General features: G+C 39.1%; 1 protein-coding gene across 9 annotated transcripts in view; it reads left to right on the top strand.

Annotated features, from left to right (window-relative positions):
- BCAS3 (BCAS3 microtubule associated cell migration factor) overlaps positions 1-17,810 on the top strand; it is a 492,153-nt gene that overhangs the window by 443,694 nt on the left and 30,649 nt on the right. For 4 of the 9 annotated variants that reach the window (XM_038375370.2, XM_038375366.2, XM_038375371.2 and 1 more), the window contains one exon: positions 16,871-17,038. In XM_038375370.2, the coding sequence (XP_038231298.1) occupies positions 16,871-17,038 (168 nt within the window). Of the gene's footprint in view, positions 1-16,870; positions 17,086-17,130; positions 17,692-17,810 lie in introns of those variants that run through there. The other 5 variants (XM_043499434.1, XM_038375364.2, XM_038375367.2 and 2 more) reach the window with 2 other exon arrangements.

Raw genomic sequence — 17,810 nt, 5'->3', positions numbered from 1 at the left:
AAGGGGACTTACTTCTTCTGTCTTTATCTGATAGTATAAAATGTCTATTTAAGGAATAGTAATATGTCCGTATTCACTGACTTAGAGGTCATTCTCTGTGCTTCTACATGAACTCTGTTCATTGTACAGAATACTTGGTTCACTCAGGTGCTGTTCCCAATCTTGTCAATATATTTACAGCTGCTTTCTGTGCCTCATCAAATGTCCCACTTCCTCCTTCTTGCCTTGCTTTAAGTGAGTCTCCAGCTGAGGCTGGAGTGACTTGGAATGGGGAAATACTTTACTTCACTTCTAATATCTTTTTTTATACTTTTGTGGTTCACTACTGAAATGATTGGTTTATGTTTAAACAGGCCATCTCTCTGTTCCAGAAAACTGATATATTTGTTCCAGGTATCCCTGCACAGAATTTCTTTCCATATTGATCTTTCAGCAGAACACTAAAACATTTGGCAAGTGTCGTGTTGCATTCTTTGATGCTATCCAGGTTTTGAAGAGCTTCCCCTTGGATAGCTTCCACTTTTTAGCTTGCCTACTATAGGAAATATATTTACTTATTTTTACAGAATTCTTATACCCGTGACATCATAATTGATATTTAGCTCTATGACCTTTGTTGCCAAGTATCCAACATTCACTTGATCAGGGCTACAGACTCAGTATCATTAGAAACAAGATTTTTCCTGCCCATACCTTGTTCCAAGTGTGCATGTAGACATCTTTGTGTTAGACCACGATGCTACTTATGGTAAGACCATTGTTTGATCGGTGGTTTCTTCACCAGCCCAACAGATCATCACTCTTCTATCAGGAGCAAGACAATCCAAAGCTCTGGCAGGATCCAGTCTCACCTAAGAGGGATGCATGTCCTGCTTCAGAATTTTGGAATGTTCTGAAGAACTGAGAAAGTCTGTACTCTGCTTGTACCTGAGATTTATTTTCTTGCCTAGACAGATTTCTTTTCTGCACTAACTCCACCAGAAACTTCTGATTTACCCCACTGTTGTAAGTTCAAAGAAATTTAATTCTACTGTAAATCTGTCAGCAATGATTTTTTGAAAAGAAAGATTTTGGTGTATATACACACATGCTGTTTTTGAAATTCCAACTCACTCAAACATGCTTGGCATCTCTCAACCATGATCTAATTCTTCCCATCCAGGATAATAAATTCCATGTTCTGATTCTCACATGTTGAACATGGGTTTTCATTATCAATGTTGTTCTTTCTCATAATGCGCTGAAGATTTTCCTTAGCTTTTTTGGCATGGAAGCTGGTATCTCCTCTTTTGACTCCTGAGCATTACTAGCAGCTTTACCCTCTTAAAATGTCTGCAAGATCTGACTTCAGCAGCAAACCTATTGTCAACATACTAGAAGAACTGCAGCTATGATCATCCATTTTGTCCTAGAAAGCAGCATGACTGTAATCATTACGCTATTTACAATGATTCAGTTAGTCATCTTCCTAGGTAAACTGTTAATTCATGTTTGCATCTTGGGTTTCATTGTCTCGCTGCTCATGGGAGAACACCTCTGTGGCATCAACACACAAATCATAGATTTAATTGGAAAAGAAAAACATATAGTAATTATAACAACCCACATCTTGTGGTTTCGGTTTATGTAAGACTAATAGATGTTTGAAATTATACATGAATGATGCACAACAGCTTTAAAAGATCATAAGACATTTCTCTTCTTTGAAATATTCATTACTACAAATGACATATCCATCTTCTCTCCTTGTCTGATTTTTTGAGAAATTTATTTTTCTAAATGATATGGACAAGATCATTCCAATAACATGTATGTTTAAAGATAGTGGACCAGATCTTTGGCTGGTATAAATTGGTATATGCTAATTTACATGAGGTGAGGATCGGGCATACAGTAGTGGGGGTTTTCTGTGAATTGTAGCCTAAGGATATAGACAGGTAAGATATAGGTATAAGGTAAGGTAGTAATGAAAGGAGTCTACAGACCTCAAAGCCTGTAAAACAGTAGCTTTTCCAAATTGAGTGTAAGGGCTAAGAAGCCTTAGCATAAGGAGTTAACCACAAGTAACTTTAGATTATAACCTATCACAAGATAGAATGCTGTAATAAACAAGTATGAAATTACTGATAGGTAACTGCAGAATGCCCTAGCCTAGCTTTGGGTATTTTAGGATAACATCAGCAGATGTTCAGCCACAAGAATGCCATGGTAACCAGTTGATATATATCCTAAAAAGCTTGAGGTAAGTGATGTAATAACCTATGAGAAGAGAGCATTTCAACATTCTTAGGGTGAGGAAGATTAAATATGGACAGAAGATGATGGAAATCCTTATAAATATTTCATGTTGGCCATGGAACCCTATAACAGGGCTAACCACAGCCTATGCTGTTGAGCCCCTTTCGGCATGCCAGAGATAGGACCTCTCATGGCTCACCTGTCTCCCTGCCTATAGGTCTCCACGTGAGATGGCGTGAGTATGCAGATGTTCACATGCAGAACGTCTTGACCATTGTGTATTATCTCTACCTACTTTGTTAGCTCAGAGTGTTTGTGATTTTGCTAATTGTGCTGGTAAACATATTACAAATTCAAGGGGCCTATCCTAAATGTGAGTGTCTCTCTCCTGCACATCAGGGTTCTCATTCTGATAACTTTAATAATTCTGGGTCTGATACTGAGGCAGAACCCTGCCAAACTATAGAATGTTAAATTGGGAATTCTAATCAATGGATCAGGCAACAAGATCTAGGGTCAGGTCCACAGCTAGCGTGAATCGGCATTGTTCTATTGGAGTACAATATACATGAGCTGAAGATCTGACCATTTAACTTTTCTTCTAAAAATATTTTGCACAATGTCCTTATTTTTCCTTTATAATCTGATGAGAAAAGACAGCAGAAATACACACATGATGGTGTTAAAACAATGAATTACAATTGAAATATGTATCTGTAAAAATAAAGAACTATACATACACTTTATTAATATATTTCCCTTCCCTCTTAGTTACTGAGTAGCATTTGTTAGGTAAAAAATTGTATAATTATTTAAGTGGGCAACATAATTCCTGTATATTTTTTAATTCGCATTCATTCACTGAAGCTTTATATTTAACCATAAAGAAAGGACCCTTTTTTTCCTAATCCCAGTTTGCATTTGGAATTATTATCCCAAATTACCCAGTGCAAACATGAGGCATGTAAAAGGGTAAATCTCCTGCCCTTTGAGTAGAATTTTTTCTAAGGATGAGAGTGAGATGAGTTAAATGACTGAAAGCCTTAGGCCAGTACATGCCAGCTGCAATAATTTTTTCACTCAATCATCTCACCTTGCAATGCCACTCTGCCTTATACAGCCACCAGATGTCTGATGAATAATATAAGTGACAAGGGCAAACCTCTCGAATATATTCAGAGGAAAACTTCAGACAGTGAGGACTGGTCTGTTGTCTCAAGACCAACTGGGTCTTGCTTATGCTCTCTATACCATACATGGTTGGAATGAAATACACAGTTAGACATGTTTTGGTAGGAAATAGGTGCTTGATCCTTTAGGTTGCTGAGCACTCTGGTTCCAGTCCAGCAACCACTTAAGCACACGCTTAACTTTAAGCATATGTGTACTGCCATTGATGTCAACAAGGCTATGCATATGCTTAAAAAAAAGCATGTGCTTGAATTCTTTGCTGAACTGGAGCCAGAAGGCTCAGCATATACCAGGATCAAGCCCTAAATTAGAGGCTAGCTGGTGTAACTCCATACTTAACCTCCAGTGCCTTCAGGATCTGGATACAGGATCTGGACAATTTATCTTTCCTGATCCTGAAAACTATATATACACTGTCCAAGTGAGCTCTTAGAATTGCAAGTACATTGAATTTCTAGGGTGAACAGGTATTGCACATAGGTAGTCTATGTTCAAGCTATGGATTTCATTATCGGCAATATTGTCTAATGATTGGAGAGCAAGAGTGGGAATCAGAAAATCTTGATTCCAATCTTGACTCCACTAGTGACCTTGGGCAAGTCACTTTAAATTCTTTATGGGCCAGATCCTCAGCTGGTGTAAATGGTCAAGCTCCATTTACTTCAGTGCCGATTGTCTATTTATACTAACGGAAGATGTGACCCTGTGTCTGTTTCCTATCTGTAAAACAGGGATAATCATACCTACCCAACTTGCTGATGTGTTGAAGCCTAATAAACAAGTCAGTTTCCAATACCCTGACTGCTGTTGAATTGTACCTTCTGCCTTTAACTCCAGTTGAACTGCTTTTTGACTTTCCCATTTTTCTAGTTTTGCATCAGAATCTGTCTCTTAATATTTGTGAAGCACTTTATTTGGAAATTGTTGCTATAAGAGGCTGAGTGGGCAAAGGTTATTAGATACTTTTGAGGATATGAGGGTTTGAGGAATGAGGTAATATGTTCTATTGGACCAACTCCTGTTGGTGAGGGAGACAAGCTTTCAAGCTACAAGGAGCTCTTCTTCAGGTCTGGGAAAGGTACTAAGTGTCACAGCTAAATATAAGATTGGACAGATAGGTTAGCATAAGTAGTTAGAATATATTCTCAGGGGCCATTCAAGGTGAAGTGGCCCGTTACCACCCCTTTAGTCATAGAACTAAAAAAAAAAGGGGGCGGGAGCTGCATTGGGTTACAGATTGTTATAATAAGCCATAAATCCAGTGACTTTATTAAGATCATAATTTTTAGTGTGCAGCAGAGTTATGAATTTAAGCTCCCAGGCTCATCTTTTGAAAGTGTTGTGCAGGTTTCCTTTGAGGATGAGAAATTGATAGGTCAGATATAGAGTGATCACTTTGTGAAAAGTGTCCACCCACAGGTGATAATGTGTTTTTTGTCTTTTATTAGATTCCTGTACGAGTTCATTCAAGAGTATTGTGATTGTCTCATTTCACACACGTAGTTTTTATTGGGGCATTTAGTGCACTGGGTGAGGTATACCACATGTGTAGACGTGTGTAGAACCCATGGATCTTGAAAGGTGTGTTGTGGGGGGAGTTTGTCATTGTAGCAGTGGAATATATCTGCAGGTTTTGCATATGTTGTTCTGGCAGGGTTTGGTCCACTTTGAGTTGCTGTGTCCTGGTCTGTGGGGAGCTTGCTTCTCATGATGAGCTTGGAGAGACTGGGGGGTTGTTTGAAGACCAGAAGAGGGGGTTCAGGAAAGATTTCTTTCAGGATGCTGTTGTAATTAGCATTCTTAAATAGCAGTTGCTTTCTGAGGTTCAAGCCCTAAAGTTGTGTTATGTGCTCTGGCAGAGGCAACCGGGGAAATAAAACTCATCCTTAGTTACATGTCACCGCTTGCCTCACTTTCAAATGCACAATAATTGCATAATATTTGCAAGTTAGATTTATTTATCCTTTGTACAAGCACTTATTAGACAGTAGCTTGGCACTGAAGCATACGTTATCTCATAGTGAAGACCAATAAATTACAAGTTAGGGACCCTGAGTGGGATTCGTGATTCACTTGAAGAAAATATTTTCGTTTCTGTTTATATGTCAGCTGGGTTTTGAAATGTTTCATCTAGAAAAGGTGATATCATGCACTAGAGCAGATGATACTCAGACTTCAGGGGTTCAGGAGCCATATTGGCATTCAGCATTACCCAAAAGAGCCACAGTCATATGAATTCATTGTTTTATTTACTATTTTTTTATATCTATCTATCTATCTATATAAATATATATATTATTCTCACCGCAAATGACAGACCAAGTATTCTACAATTGGTTAATAACATAGTAAAAGCATTCTGATTGGTTAATAACTTAGATTGGTTAATAATTAAATCACACAGTGTCTTAATATCATGTGCTTCAAAGTGCTGCAGGAGACACATTATAGAACCACTTGCGGCTCCCGAGCACCAGTCTGTGTCACTGCACTAGAGACTTTTATATTCCTATATTTGTTCCATTGTGTTCTGATTGCTACTGTATAAACCAACCATCACGGTTTTCCTGGGTACTTTCCTGCTTGTGTAGTTACTTCTTCTGCTGTATTTGTAGCAAATTCTAATATGCAGACTTTCTCCTACCTGGTAGGAAACTGTTTCTTTTTCTCTCCATGTTTGTGAACATTTTTGCCTATGGACACTATAAAAACCTAGCTTGTTTTTCCAGGGATAACATTTTCCAACAAAGTTCCAAAACTCCAATAGATAAATTCATTCCTCTCTCTAATGTAATTGAAACATAAGACGGATGCTAACTACTGTTTTGTCTCCGCACCATGTGTCAGATTCATCCCTGGTGTATCCATTGAGGTCAGTCTCTATGTGGGAAGCTTTCTTATTTGTATTACTGGAATGCTTAGGAGCCCTAATAATGGACCAGGACCCCTCTGTGCTTGGTGCTGTACAAACACGGAACAAAAAGACGGTGCCTCATTTGGCTCTCATTCAACAAAGCACATAAGCACATGATTTATTCCATTGGCTAGCACTGGCACAGTCACAGTCTTTGTTGCAGAATTGCAAAGTATTCTTGGATCCTGTGCTGGGGAATTAAAAATTAAATAAATGTTTTATTAACATTAACATTTCACTCCTCAGCACAGAAATGCCGAAGGTTCAGCACCACTCTCCTTTACAAACCAAATAGCACTGAAAAGTACTTTTAGCAGCAAGTTGTAACATGCAGTCTCCACTGAGAAGAAACTGATTTTGCTACATTGCTTATAGTGGGGATCAGGGTGGAGAAATATACAAGATGTGGGGGGGAAGCTAGTCTAATGGCAAAGATAGGGCTATGGTCTCCCAACTAGATACTAATGGCTGTAAGCCATGTTCCAGACTCTTGAACTCAAATTTGCAAACTCAATATGTATGTTACATGCTATATTTCTATTATACAAGAATAAATATCCTGTTACAGTTTGAATGATATATTAATATGTAACACTGTTCCAACATTTTTTCAACATTTCTGAAATTCAAATGAAGCACAATCAAAATAAATCCCTTGGCTCAGACAATTTCCACTAATTCTCAAGCAATATGACAAATCCATGCTTGTGTCTCAGAGTGTAATATAAGATCTCAGATAGCCAAGAAACCTGATGAATTGTCAGATCTTTCTTTACCTGTGGGTAAATACAATCCTTTTCTAAACCATTGTGTTTCCTTTCTACATACATATGTGGACTTGCATGCACTAGAGGGTTGATAATGAGCAGATAAATCCTGCTGTTTTCTTAACTGAAGTAAGACAATATGTTCAATTACCTGCAATAGAGTTGACATTTTTTATCCTGTGCAGGGATGTCAGTAAGATAATATATGCCTCCCAGCCCTTTTTGAATAAATTAAGAAATTAATAATAAAGTAATTGACATATAAGTGCAATAGAAAATAGCATATTGTCTCATAGTGATAACAGATTTATCCTCATCGCTGGGGCCCTACCAAATTCAGTCCATTTTGGTTAATTTCATGGTCACAGGATTTTAAAAATAGTAAATTTCATTATTTCAGTTATTTAAATCTGAAATTTCAGGATGCTGTAATTCTAGGGGTCCTGACCCAAAAAGGCGTTGCAGGGGTCACAAGGTTGTTGGAGGGAGGGTTGCGTTACTGCTACCCTCACTTCTGTGCTGCTGTTGCTGGTGGCGCTGCCTTCAGAGCTGGGCAGCTGGAAAGCGGCGGCTGCTGGCTGGGATCCCAGCTGTGAAGGCAGCGCCGCCACCAGCAGCAGCACAGAAGTAAGCACGGCATGGTATGGTATCGCCACCCTTACTTCTGTACTGCTCCCTGCAAAGCTGGGCCCTTAGTCAGCAGCCGCCACGCTCTGGCTGCCCACTCTGAAGACAGCAGCTCAGAAGTAAGGGCAGCATGGTATGGCATTGCCACCCTTTCTTCTGTACTGCTGCTGGCAAGGTGCTGCCTTCAGAGCTGGGCATCTGGCCAACAGCCACTGCTCGCCGGTCGCCAACTCTGAAGACGGCACTGAAGTAAGGGTGGCAATATCGTGACGCCACTAAAATAACCTGGCAACTCCCTTTTGGGTCCGGACCCCCAATATGAGAAACGCTGGTCTCCCCCATTACATCTGTAGAGTATAGGGTAAAAGCACACAAAGACCAGATTTCATGGTCCGTGATGCATTTTTCGTGGCCGTTAATTGGTAGAACCATACTCATCACTAAACAGCAGCATCCTAATTATGCACATACCTTATGCAAGTTGTCCCATTGAAGTCAATAGCACTACTTGCTAAGTATGTTTTAGATACGGGCTTCACAGAATTATAAAAGTGAATTCTAATCCCATTAGGATTAAGGCAAAATAAAAACTGATCTAAACTTTTTGGTTGAGATTTTCACAGGAGTAAATTGTGTGTCTAAATACCCTAATCAGTTTTGAAAATCCCAACCTTTGTCCTTAATTTAGCTTTAACTTAATTTAGCTTTTGTGAGGTGGTAAAAGTTTGGGAAACTTTATTTTAAAATAGTCTTTGCCCCTAAATGTTCTAATTTTAACCAATGCTAAGCAAGGAAGTATTTCCAACCCTGAAAAAAACTAAAAAGTGCTGGCAATCTTGCAAGATGTCTCCTGCTTGTGAAATTTCCAGACCAAAGAGATTCAGAGACTATCAGATAAGTTTCAGAGGAAGCATGAGAACTTTTGTACTCAAATGTCTGAAATTTGACAATCACCAATGCACAATTATTGCTTTAAAACATCCAATCATAAATCAGAATGAAATGTAAAGGGACAGTGATCTGTAATGTTATTTCTTGTGCAGGTGCTCGCATTTGTTACCTTTTCTGCCTATTCTGTTCTTATGAGAACGGAGACCACTGAAATGTTTGAGAAGAGTTAGGGCTTGTGTACACAGAGTAGCAATGCACACAAGACGTGTGTGATTTCAAAAGCGCACCAGCATGTTCACTAATTGACTGGTCTGGACCCTGCTGGTGCCAAGTTTGTGCACGTTCATGCATGCTGCTGCTCCACGTACACAAGTTGTGCTGCTACACACAAGCATAAGAGCCTACTGCTGCTACTAGCTGATGGAATTACTTTTAGGCCAGGTGGCAGAGGCCTGTACTTTCGGTTCTGAAGTTCTATCCCCACTGACAACCCATGGTTGGGATTGTTGCATTTACCTGTTTTATTTGAAGTTGTTAAACCGCCTAGTTTCCTTCACTGTTTGTTCCTGTCCTAGCGCCAAATTTCCAGCCTGGATAAGGAAGGAGCTGGGACACGTCATGGAGGAATCACCTAGGTTGCTGTAAGAGCAGTTAAGCTGACGCTTTTTGTTAGACGGAATTAGCTGCATGGCTTTGCTCAGCTTTCACCAGGCGAAGACCTGGTATCCTATGCAACAACACATGGGTCCCTCATTTGGTAGCTCGGTGGTATTACCACCAATCTGGCATGAAACTGCTGTTTTGATGGCATGTAGCAGAGCTGCAGACAGCATTCGAGGCAAAGGCGGCTTTTAATAAATACACTTAATCGTTTATATTTTGACCTTAACCCGGACTCATACTTGGACAATAAAAAGCTGCAAGATGAAAAGGTACTTTGTCAAGGCTTCTCTGGCTGATAGTATGGTAAAGCAGGGCAGCCTTGCTCTGAGGAAATGCAGATCCTTTAGAAAGGAGAGTAAAAGGTCAAAACTAATCCAAAAGGACAAGCAGTGTATGTCTGTGTGTATATTGGGTTTCACATATGAAATCCAGTCATGATAAATCTGATGGCTTTAGAAACATCTACTTTGATTAATGAAAACATAGTTCTCATAGACCATGGGTTTCATACTTCAAAGTTCTCTTGGATTTAGAACCTTAGGTTTTGCTTATTCATATAACATGCAGGAAACTATTTTTAAATGAATAGGGAGCGGGGGGGCGGGGTTAAAAAATTGCAAGCATTTCAACATCAGTGCTGCATTTAGGCTAGGTAATGAGCAAAATTAACAAACAACAGACATTTTATTATGCATTTTACAACCATGTTTACATTCTTTCCTCTGTGTTTGTTTTTTCTTGAAAAGTTTTATGTATTTATAAAAGTATCTGACTGCTTCAGTTCTGAGAATTGGAGTTTCACTGGAATTGGAGACTTGGAGTTTTCATTTGAAAACTGGAACAATCTCCTGGATAGCTGGTTATTTCAAAGCCTAATTTTCCAAATCATCTGCAACGCTTGTCTCAGACCAGATCCTTCACCCCTTTCTGAAAGCCTGAGTAAGTGGGCTTTGTGTAAGGATTATCTGACGGAGCAAGCTGAGACAGAACCTGAGTATCAGCAGACTTTACAACATAGCCTCTGCTGTGGACTGAGGTCTTTAATATCCATAGCCACTGGAGTCTCCCTCGAGGGCGTGTTTTGGGCAATAGAAGCACATGATATCCAAAGCGCAGTGTGAACAAATCCATATGCACTGCCCCTGCTTAACCTGTTCCCTCCCACCATCCATGGAATCACTCTGTTTCCACAGTGCTTTAGGCCCATCTGTGACACCAAGGTGGGGCCAGATTTTACTTTTGATCATGCACATCCACTCTCTCTCATAACTGTTTTTATCTTGTCTATAACGAAATAAAAAACATTCTCATCTGTAAAAAGAAAAGGAGTACTTGTGGCACCTTAGAGACTAACAAATTTATTAGAGCATAAAAAAGTGAGCTGTAGCTCACGAAAGCTTATGCTCTAATAAATTTGTTAGTCTCTAAGGTGCCACAAGTACTCCTTTTCTTTTTGCGAATACAGACTAACACGGCTGCTACTCTGAAACCTGTGATTCTCATCTGTGACAACATAGTCTGCTGGAAAGAACCTAGAAGCCTGGTCAGTCAAGGTGAGCAGCCTTAGTCTCCCAGGGTTTCAAAAGGATTTGAGGGTGCTCAGCACCCAGTTGGAGTGGGTCCATAGACAGTAAAATATACATTAATTAAATGTACTGACAGGATACAGTAATGGTGAGTAATGTCCTGTTTACAGCATTCCTGTGAATGATTTGGAGAAAGAAAGTATGGGGAGGGGAAGGGAAGGAGGATGGGTAAATGGACTTGCCTTCATATGCAACCATTTCCAGAGCTGATCATTAACACTTGAGCCTTGAGTTATTAAAAACATACAGAGGGTGAATTGTGTCTGAAGTTTGTCAGACACATGTAGAAGTGCACATACCACATATGAAGTAGAAAGAAATATGTGAACCGTACTCCAGACAGAGTCCACATAGCATGCAGCTGAGCAGGGCTACACACATAAAAGTCAAATATACTGCCGTTTGGGGATGGCTCCGTTTCCTCTATAGTTAACAGTGGAATTTGGACAGGTCCCTGTTCAAGTAAGAACTAAATGCTGCTGCTTTGTGGCAATCCCCTTGGAGTAACAGAGTTATAGCATGAAAGTGAATTGGCAAATGCTGTAGGAAAGTTCAACCAGTGCTATTCAAATATTATAATTTGCCTCTTTACTTTGGGCACGAAATTTCCATCCTCCCTCCCGCCCCATGGGGTTCTCTTCCATAGCTCAATTTTACAGACACTTACATTGTGGTCACCAGTATTTCCGGTCCAGAATGGGTCGGGACTGCCTTCAAAGCCCATCCATGCTTCTTAATCAGCCAGAGAAGGTAGCAGTGCAGTGATGCAAAGCACTTCCTCTCCCTCAGGGACTGTCTCAATAACACTTCCAGACTTTGCCATCTCCAGTGGAGTCAAGCTCATGTCTCTTTCCTGGGAGGGAGGCATCTTTTCTTGATCAAAATTGGCAGGTCATTTCCTTTCCTATTTACTCTGTTATTTTTGCTCATGTGGGTGTTGCAATATGCAAGGTGAGGCTCAGAACTGTCAAACCATTTAATAGAACCATTACTATATTTTTGGATAACATATTATTTTTGATTTACTGTTCCTCAGAAGACAGGAAATGGAGCTACTTGATTTCATATTTTAACCAAAGCCATCCTAGAAGTTTAATGAAAAAAAATTTCCCCTGGCTTTTGAATTAAAGGGCCATGGTGAAAGATATAGCTTAGCAATTTTGACTGAGAAAAATAACATACTTGAACCATTAAAATATGTTTAAACATTTTTTTAAGCACCAGGGTTTTTTTTTTCCAGAGAAGAAACTAAGCTGGCCCGGTTTTCTTGGTCTTTGGTTGGTGTTGCTAACTGTGAAAATAAAGAAGGTTTCCAAGGACTTGGGATTTTTTCCCACTGTGGAAATTAATTTAAATTTTCTTTTATATTAAAGGCCTGAAACAATTGTAATATTAAAGAAAAACCATGCAATATAAGCAAGGTGATTTAGTATAAATAATAAGAGAAATCTAGGCTGTTAATAAAGTTGGAGAATTGTTAAGCAACAGACAGAGGGTCTAGTTCTGATTTCACTTTCACTAGTGTAAATAAGGAGTAACTCCAGTATAAGAACAGCATCAGTGGAGTTACACAAAGGTAAGACTAGTATAAGAAGAGAATAAGGCCTACAGAAGAAAGTTGTCTTCATAGATACCTATGTGTTAGAATCAGGAGGAGTTGCATGCCTATCTGAGGGCAGAATTGCTCCATAATGCTTTTGGATATTGTAAAGATAAACATACTAGAATTGCAAAGCAAAGCATTCTTATCAGAGATGGACCCACCCTGAAATGTTTGAGAATCTTGATATTCAAGTGGAGGTATTCAGCTGCAACATTTTTCTACATTCTTTTTTGATTCTACAGAGAAAGTCACTCCTGCTAATAGATTTTGTTATAAAGATGTATTTGATTTTTTTAAAATAACAATAGTAATTTCCAATTAAATTATAATTATTATAACTGTTTGCTTAATAAAGCATGTCAGATGCTACAGAAGTATGGAAGGGGTTCAGTATGGGCCCATCTTTAGTACATAAGTAGAGAGGTGAATTTGCTGTTCATGTCAAAGCTGACTGCCCATAGGGTGAAATTCTGACTCATTGAAGTGAATGGGAGTTTTGCCATTACTTCATTGAGACCAGGATTTCACCCATAAACTTTTGTTGCTAAAATGGTATCTCTTTTGCTTCTCTCTTAGGATGTTCCTAAATTAATTTCTCCATCTAGATGCAAACTTGTTCACCAACAGAGAAAATGTGTTAGTAGGTTAACATAGCAGAAGAGATTGATTCACACATCATAGTCTTATTTTTGTGGTTGTCAGTAAGGTCTCAGCAGTTTGTCAGTAAACACACCCTTCAGAGTCTGCTCTCTGTCAAACGGTTTGTAATCCATTTAATCGGCACCATGCTTTCCCTAACCTTATCGGTATTGCCATTAACTTCTGGCTGTATTTCGTGTATTTTGAGAGCCGAATAATGTTTTAAGTTTTCTTCTTAAGACACAACCTGCCCAGTGATGAGAAATTTGATGAGCTAGCTACTCAAATACTGGAACTTCTGGTACAAGTATTGAAAAGGGGACATTGGAGCAAACAGTAAAATGAAAAAGTAGAACAATTTCATAAATAGCAAGGATATGATTAGCTGTTATCTGTTTAGATTGAATATTGTGAGTTTTCTTGACCCACTAATAATGGTGTACAAAAGGCAAAGAACATTAAAACTCTTTGGAAATTACCAGCCCGCCAGTGATTTCATATACTTCACAAAACTGTCGTCCAAAATGTAAAAATATTTGGGTCTTAATTCTACAATTGGAGAACTATTTCCCTTTGATAAGACTATTGTCTACTGATCCAATGGCAAGGCATATTTGAGGATACATGGCAACTAATCTTAGTCTTCTTGAGGATATTCAGGATAGACTTTTTACTGTGAAGACAGGCAAAACTGGTGATTTTGGCTTAACAGTACAAAATAACCCAGATGGTTTGGGGTTAGGTTCCATTTTATCTGAATCGCCAAGGATCAGGGAGGGCATGAATTGTATAAATAGTAGCAGTTATGGCCCATCTTTACTCCATCCTCCATTATGGTACCTAGATTATACAGTGATTGGCGCTGTGTAAATATGATAAATGGATGGATAAAGATGGATGGATTGATTTTGATTTTGATTTTTTGGTAATAGATTATGATTATCTGATACTCTCAAACACTCCATAGTCCTGTTAGCTCTTTGCTGAGTTTTTGTGTGTTGCTCTGTTGTAGAGCCAGTTTAACAAATCAGTGTTACATAATAAAGTAAGAATACATCTGTGGAGCCCAGTACCCCAGACGGAGATTATCTGCCAGCATAAATCCCCTTTGCACCCCCACTCCATGCTATTCAAAGACAGACTGATAATCAAGCTGGGGCCTACAGTTGTGGTGGGTGAATCATAGTTAGATGCCCTGACATGAAATTTATTACCAGATACATACACATAATGTGGAAAAGGAGTGAAAAGGGAGGAAAAGATAACACTAGAGCTTCACAGGCCTTTCAGTTTATTTTACAAGAAAGCATTGGATGCAGTTAATCCCTGTAACCTGCATTTACATTAACACTTGCACCTCACACGTTGCTGCTAAGAACTTTTGGCAGCTCTCGGGCCCTGATTGTAGAGGTAATGCTACACTTGTCTCCTTTGCTCTCACTCAAGTATCTCTGGAACTAGAGAGGGGCACTCTGTGAAGTTTCTGCTTGTGCACGTATGCAGTCATCTTGGCAGAGCTTCAAAAAAACATTTGCTTTATTATTCATATGTCTGCTCATGGGGCAGGAATTGTTTAGCTTCTTGCTTTCAGAATAAGAGCTGACACTAATAAAGAATAGATCTCTCATTATCGTGCTCTAGCTCAATGGGAAAAACCTGGGGGAGTTTCTAAAAGTCCTCCCTGTACCATATTATATTTGCATTCGGTTTAAAAGTCCCATAATGATTATCCAGGTATTTACAAAATTATTGAAATCAGTGGGGGATTGTTAGAGTAGAAGCTGAGTTAGGGCCTCCAGATTTGGCCCCATAAAGCAATATAAGAACATTCTGAAAAGAGAAGTATAAAAAACAAAGAGCCAAATCTTGCTATTTTGTGTACAGTTAGGGAAGCTGGCAACATGGAAGTGATGCATAAATCGGAATATAGGGGATATATAGGGGAATATATTTCTCCACCTCGCTGCATTTTCTCCAAAGGGCCTTTATAGGCCTTCCTTAAAAAACAAACTAATGGGTGGAGAAGCCATATTAATCCAAAGGCCCATTAAAAAGCTGAAATATTTGGTCATCCTTCCTCTAGGTTCAACCTGGGATTCATCCAAAGTTCAAGTGCATGTGTCGCACAAGAGCCACGTTCCCATTCTGTAGAGGTCTATTGCAGTGTTGATGGTTTTCTAATGCCAGGAATCTACTCTGCAGCCAGGCAAAGAGATAAATCAAAGCTGTATGCGCTGATGAAATTCAGGAGCCAGAAGTCACCATTGCAGCCCATATAAATCCCTGAATGCCATCCCCTGTGCTTTTGTCCATGCTATTAGAGTTCAAAATTATCTGCCCCTCTTTGCTGATGTATGGATTAACTGGCTCCCCGAGTGTTTACTAACGGTTATCACCCAGTACTTTGGACGTTATCAGAGGAAGGGACGCCTGCCGCAGGGCTTGGTCTCTCACCCTTTCTATTACCACCTGTCATTGGCAGAGAGTGTGCTGTGAAGCAGTACAGTCACAGTGTACAAGTGTAGATAGTTTCTGACGGCTGATCAAAGGGGAGAACCAAAGGCCTGATAACAAGGACGTGTTTCATGTACTTTTAACTTTGAGAAACATTGGCATTTGCATTTTTTCCCCTTCATAGGCTGGCAGAAACCAGGCACAATAAATGCTACATATTCGGTTTCCTAATAGTTGAGTAAATGGTATGTGCTTGAAGCAACAAAGCATAACTGTAATCGTGTTCCAAGTGGGAATGATTTAAAGTAAGCCTTCACAGAAGACTTGCTGTATAATAAAGTAGAATAATTTTAATTTGTACTTTGAAGTGATCTTGGATTCAGAATCTAATCTTTGCATTCAGCAGAACATCATGTACTATTTTGAATTAGGAAACAACTGCACGTTAAGGAATTAGTTTAAGTATCTTTTCTGGAGACTGTATCGTTGCACTCTGTCACAACAGCCAGCATCTCCCCTATTGCATCACTGATGAAAGGGGCGCTGTTTAGCTCTATCTGGCCTAAAATGTCATTTTTGTAAAAACATGCTCACACAGAATCTTAGATCAATAGAAATGCTTTTTTATTCCACTGGAAACATTTTTTAAAAATAGACTTAACATTACGCTCCACCCTCCAAAGCAGTGTTCAAAGCCCAAACAGCACAATATTGTGCTGGTGCATGAGAACGTGAAAATGAAATTGACTAGAAATTTTGACTGTAAGCAAAAAGGAAACAACTAGTCTATTTTCATTGTCCCAGATGAGAGGAATGCAAAAAGTTGAACAAATACATAGTAAAAGACATATCAGATTTTTTTTAAAAAATTCATTTTTAATGGTCTAAGATGTTATTAGTGACATAGACACAGATTTTTAAAAAAATAAATGCTCTCACTTTTACTGGCTTTACACCAGTGTAATTTCATTAACTTCATTGGAGTTACTCCTGTTCACACTAGTGTAAGAACAGAATGAGGCCCATGATTTTTAACCTGACAGTTTTGCTTTCAAATTATCAAAAAAAGCTACTAGTTTAGGCTGTAACTACCCGTTTCTGCTATGCATTATGTATTTTAATATCACTATTTTAATTAATGTGCCAACATTTGTCTTTCAGATACATTGTGAACTCCGATTCCAAACAGTTCTTATTTTCTGTGAATTATTTCAATGTTAACATATTATGGGTATGGACGTAGGTTAGTTCTGGTGTCTACACTAGTCAACAAGCATTTCCCATTTGTTTGTTAAAGGTGCCTTTGATCGGAGCGTGACCCTGCTGGAAGTCTGTGGAAGTTGGCCTGAGAGCTTTGGTCTGCGTCACATGTCTTCCATTGAGCACACTGAAGAGGGCCTTCGGGAACGGCTGGCTGATGCAATGTCTGAATCACCCAGCGGGGACATAGTGGGATCAGGAACAGGTACAAAGAAGAAATGTGATTAGAGATCACATACATCTCACCCAATGGTGATTTTTTTTAACTCGTTAACATTTTGCTTCCCTTTTTCTCAGCAAACCACACACATGACACCTCTGAGATTACATGGCTTTTGCAAGAGTCTTCCCCAACCATGGGAGCAATCTTTAATAGGAAGAAAATATTGGCAGATCCTATAAGTACAGAATCTTGCAATCCTCAAAATGACTTTAAGAGAAATATTCACATTTTAGGCTTTTTTATTTTCTGTATTGCCCTAGTGACGTGGGCCCAAAGAGTTGAGCACCTCTGAGCATCAGATGCTTCCTGCAAACTGTTGCTCATGCAGACAATGATCAAAACAACATTCAAATTAGATTCTGTCTGTGTAATTATCTGTTCTCTGTAAAGCCACTATATAGTGCTGGTTCTGTAATCCAAATTAATCCGTCTTCATCACTGTCCATTATATTGATAAATTATACAGTGTATTTACATAAATGGAATGGCACTTCAGAGATTACATTGCTCACAGCGGCCCTAGAGACAGGAATCGCTCAGAAATGCTAGCGCTCAGAGTAATTGTGGGTTTTACTTCTCTTGTTAATTCTGAATTGTTTTTAAAATACCCTCTAATAAAAGGACATATCTGTCTATGATCTGTGCACTGTTCGTGTTGTGACCAGCAGCTAATATCAGTAGTAGCTTCTCATATCAGATGCCCACTCATTTGTCACCATGTCCTCATTTTGGCGAGATGCCTGGGAAGAAAAAA

Source organism: Dermochelys coriacea, chromosome 17, assembly GCF_009764565.3.
Source record: "Dermochelys coriacea isolate rDerCor1 chromosome 17, rDerCor1.pri.v4, whole genome shotgun sequence".
NCBI lineage: Eukaryota > Metazoa > Chordata > Testudines > Dermochelyidae > Dermochelys > Dermochelys coriacea.
The sequence above is the reverse complement of the archived record's forward strand: the minus strand, read 5'-3'. Positions and strand labels throughout refer to the sequence as shown.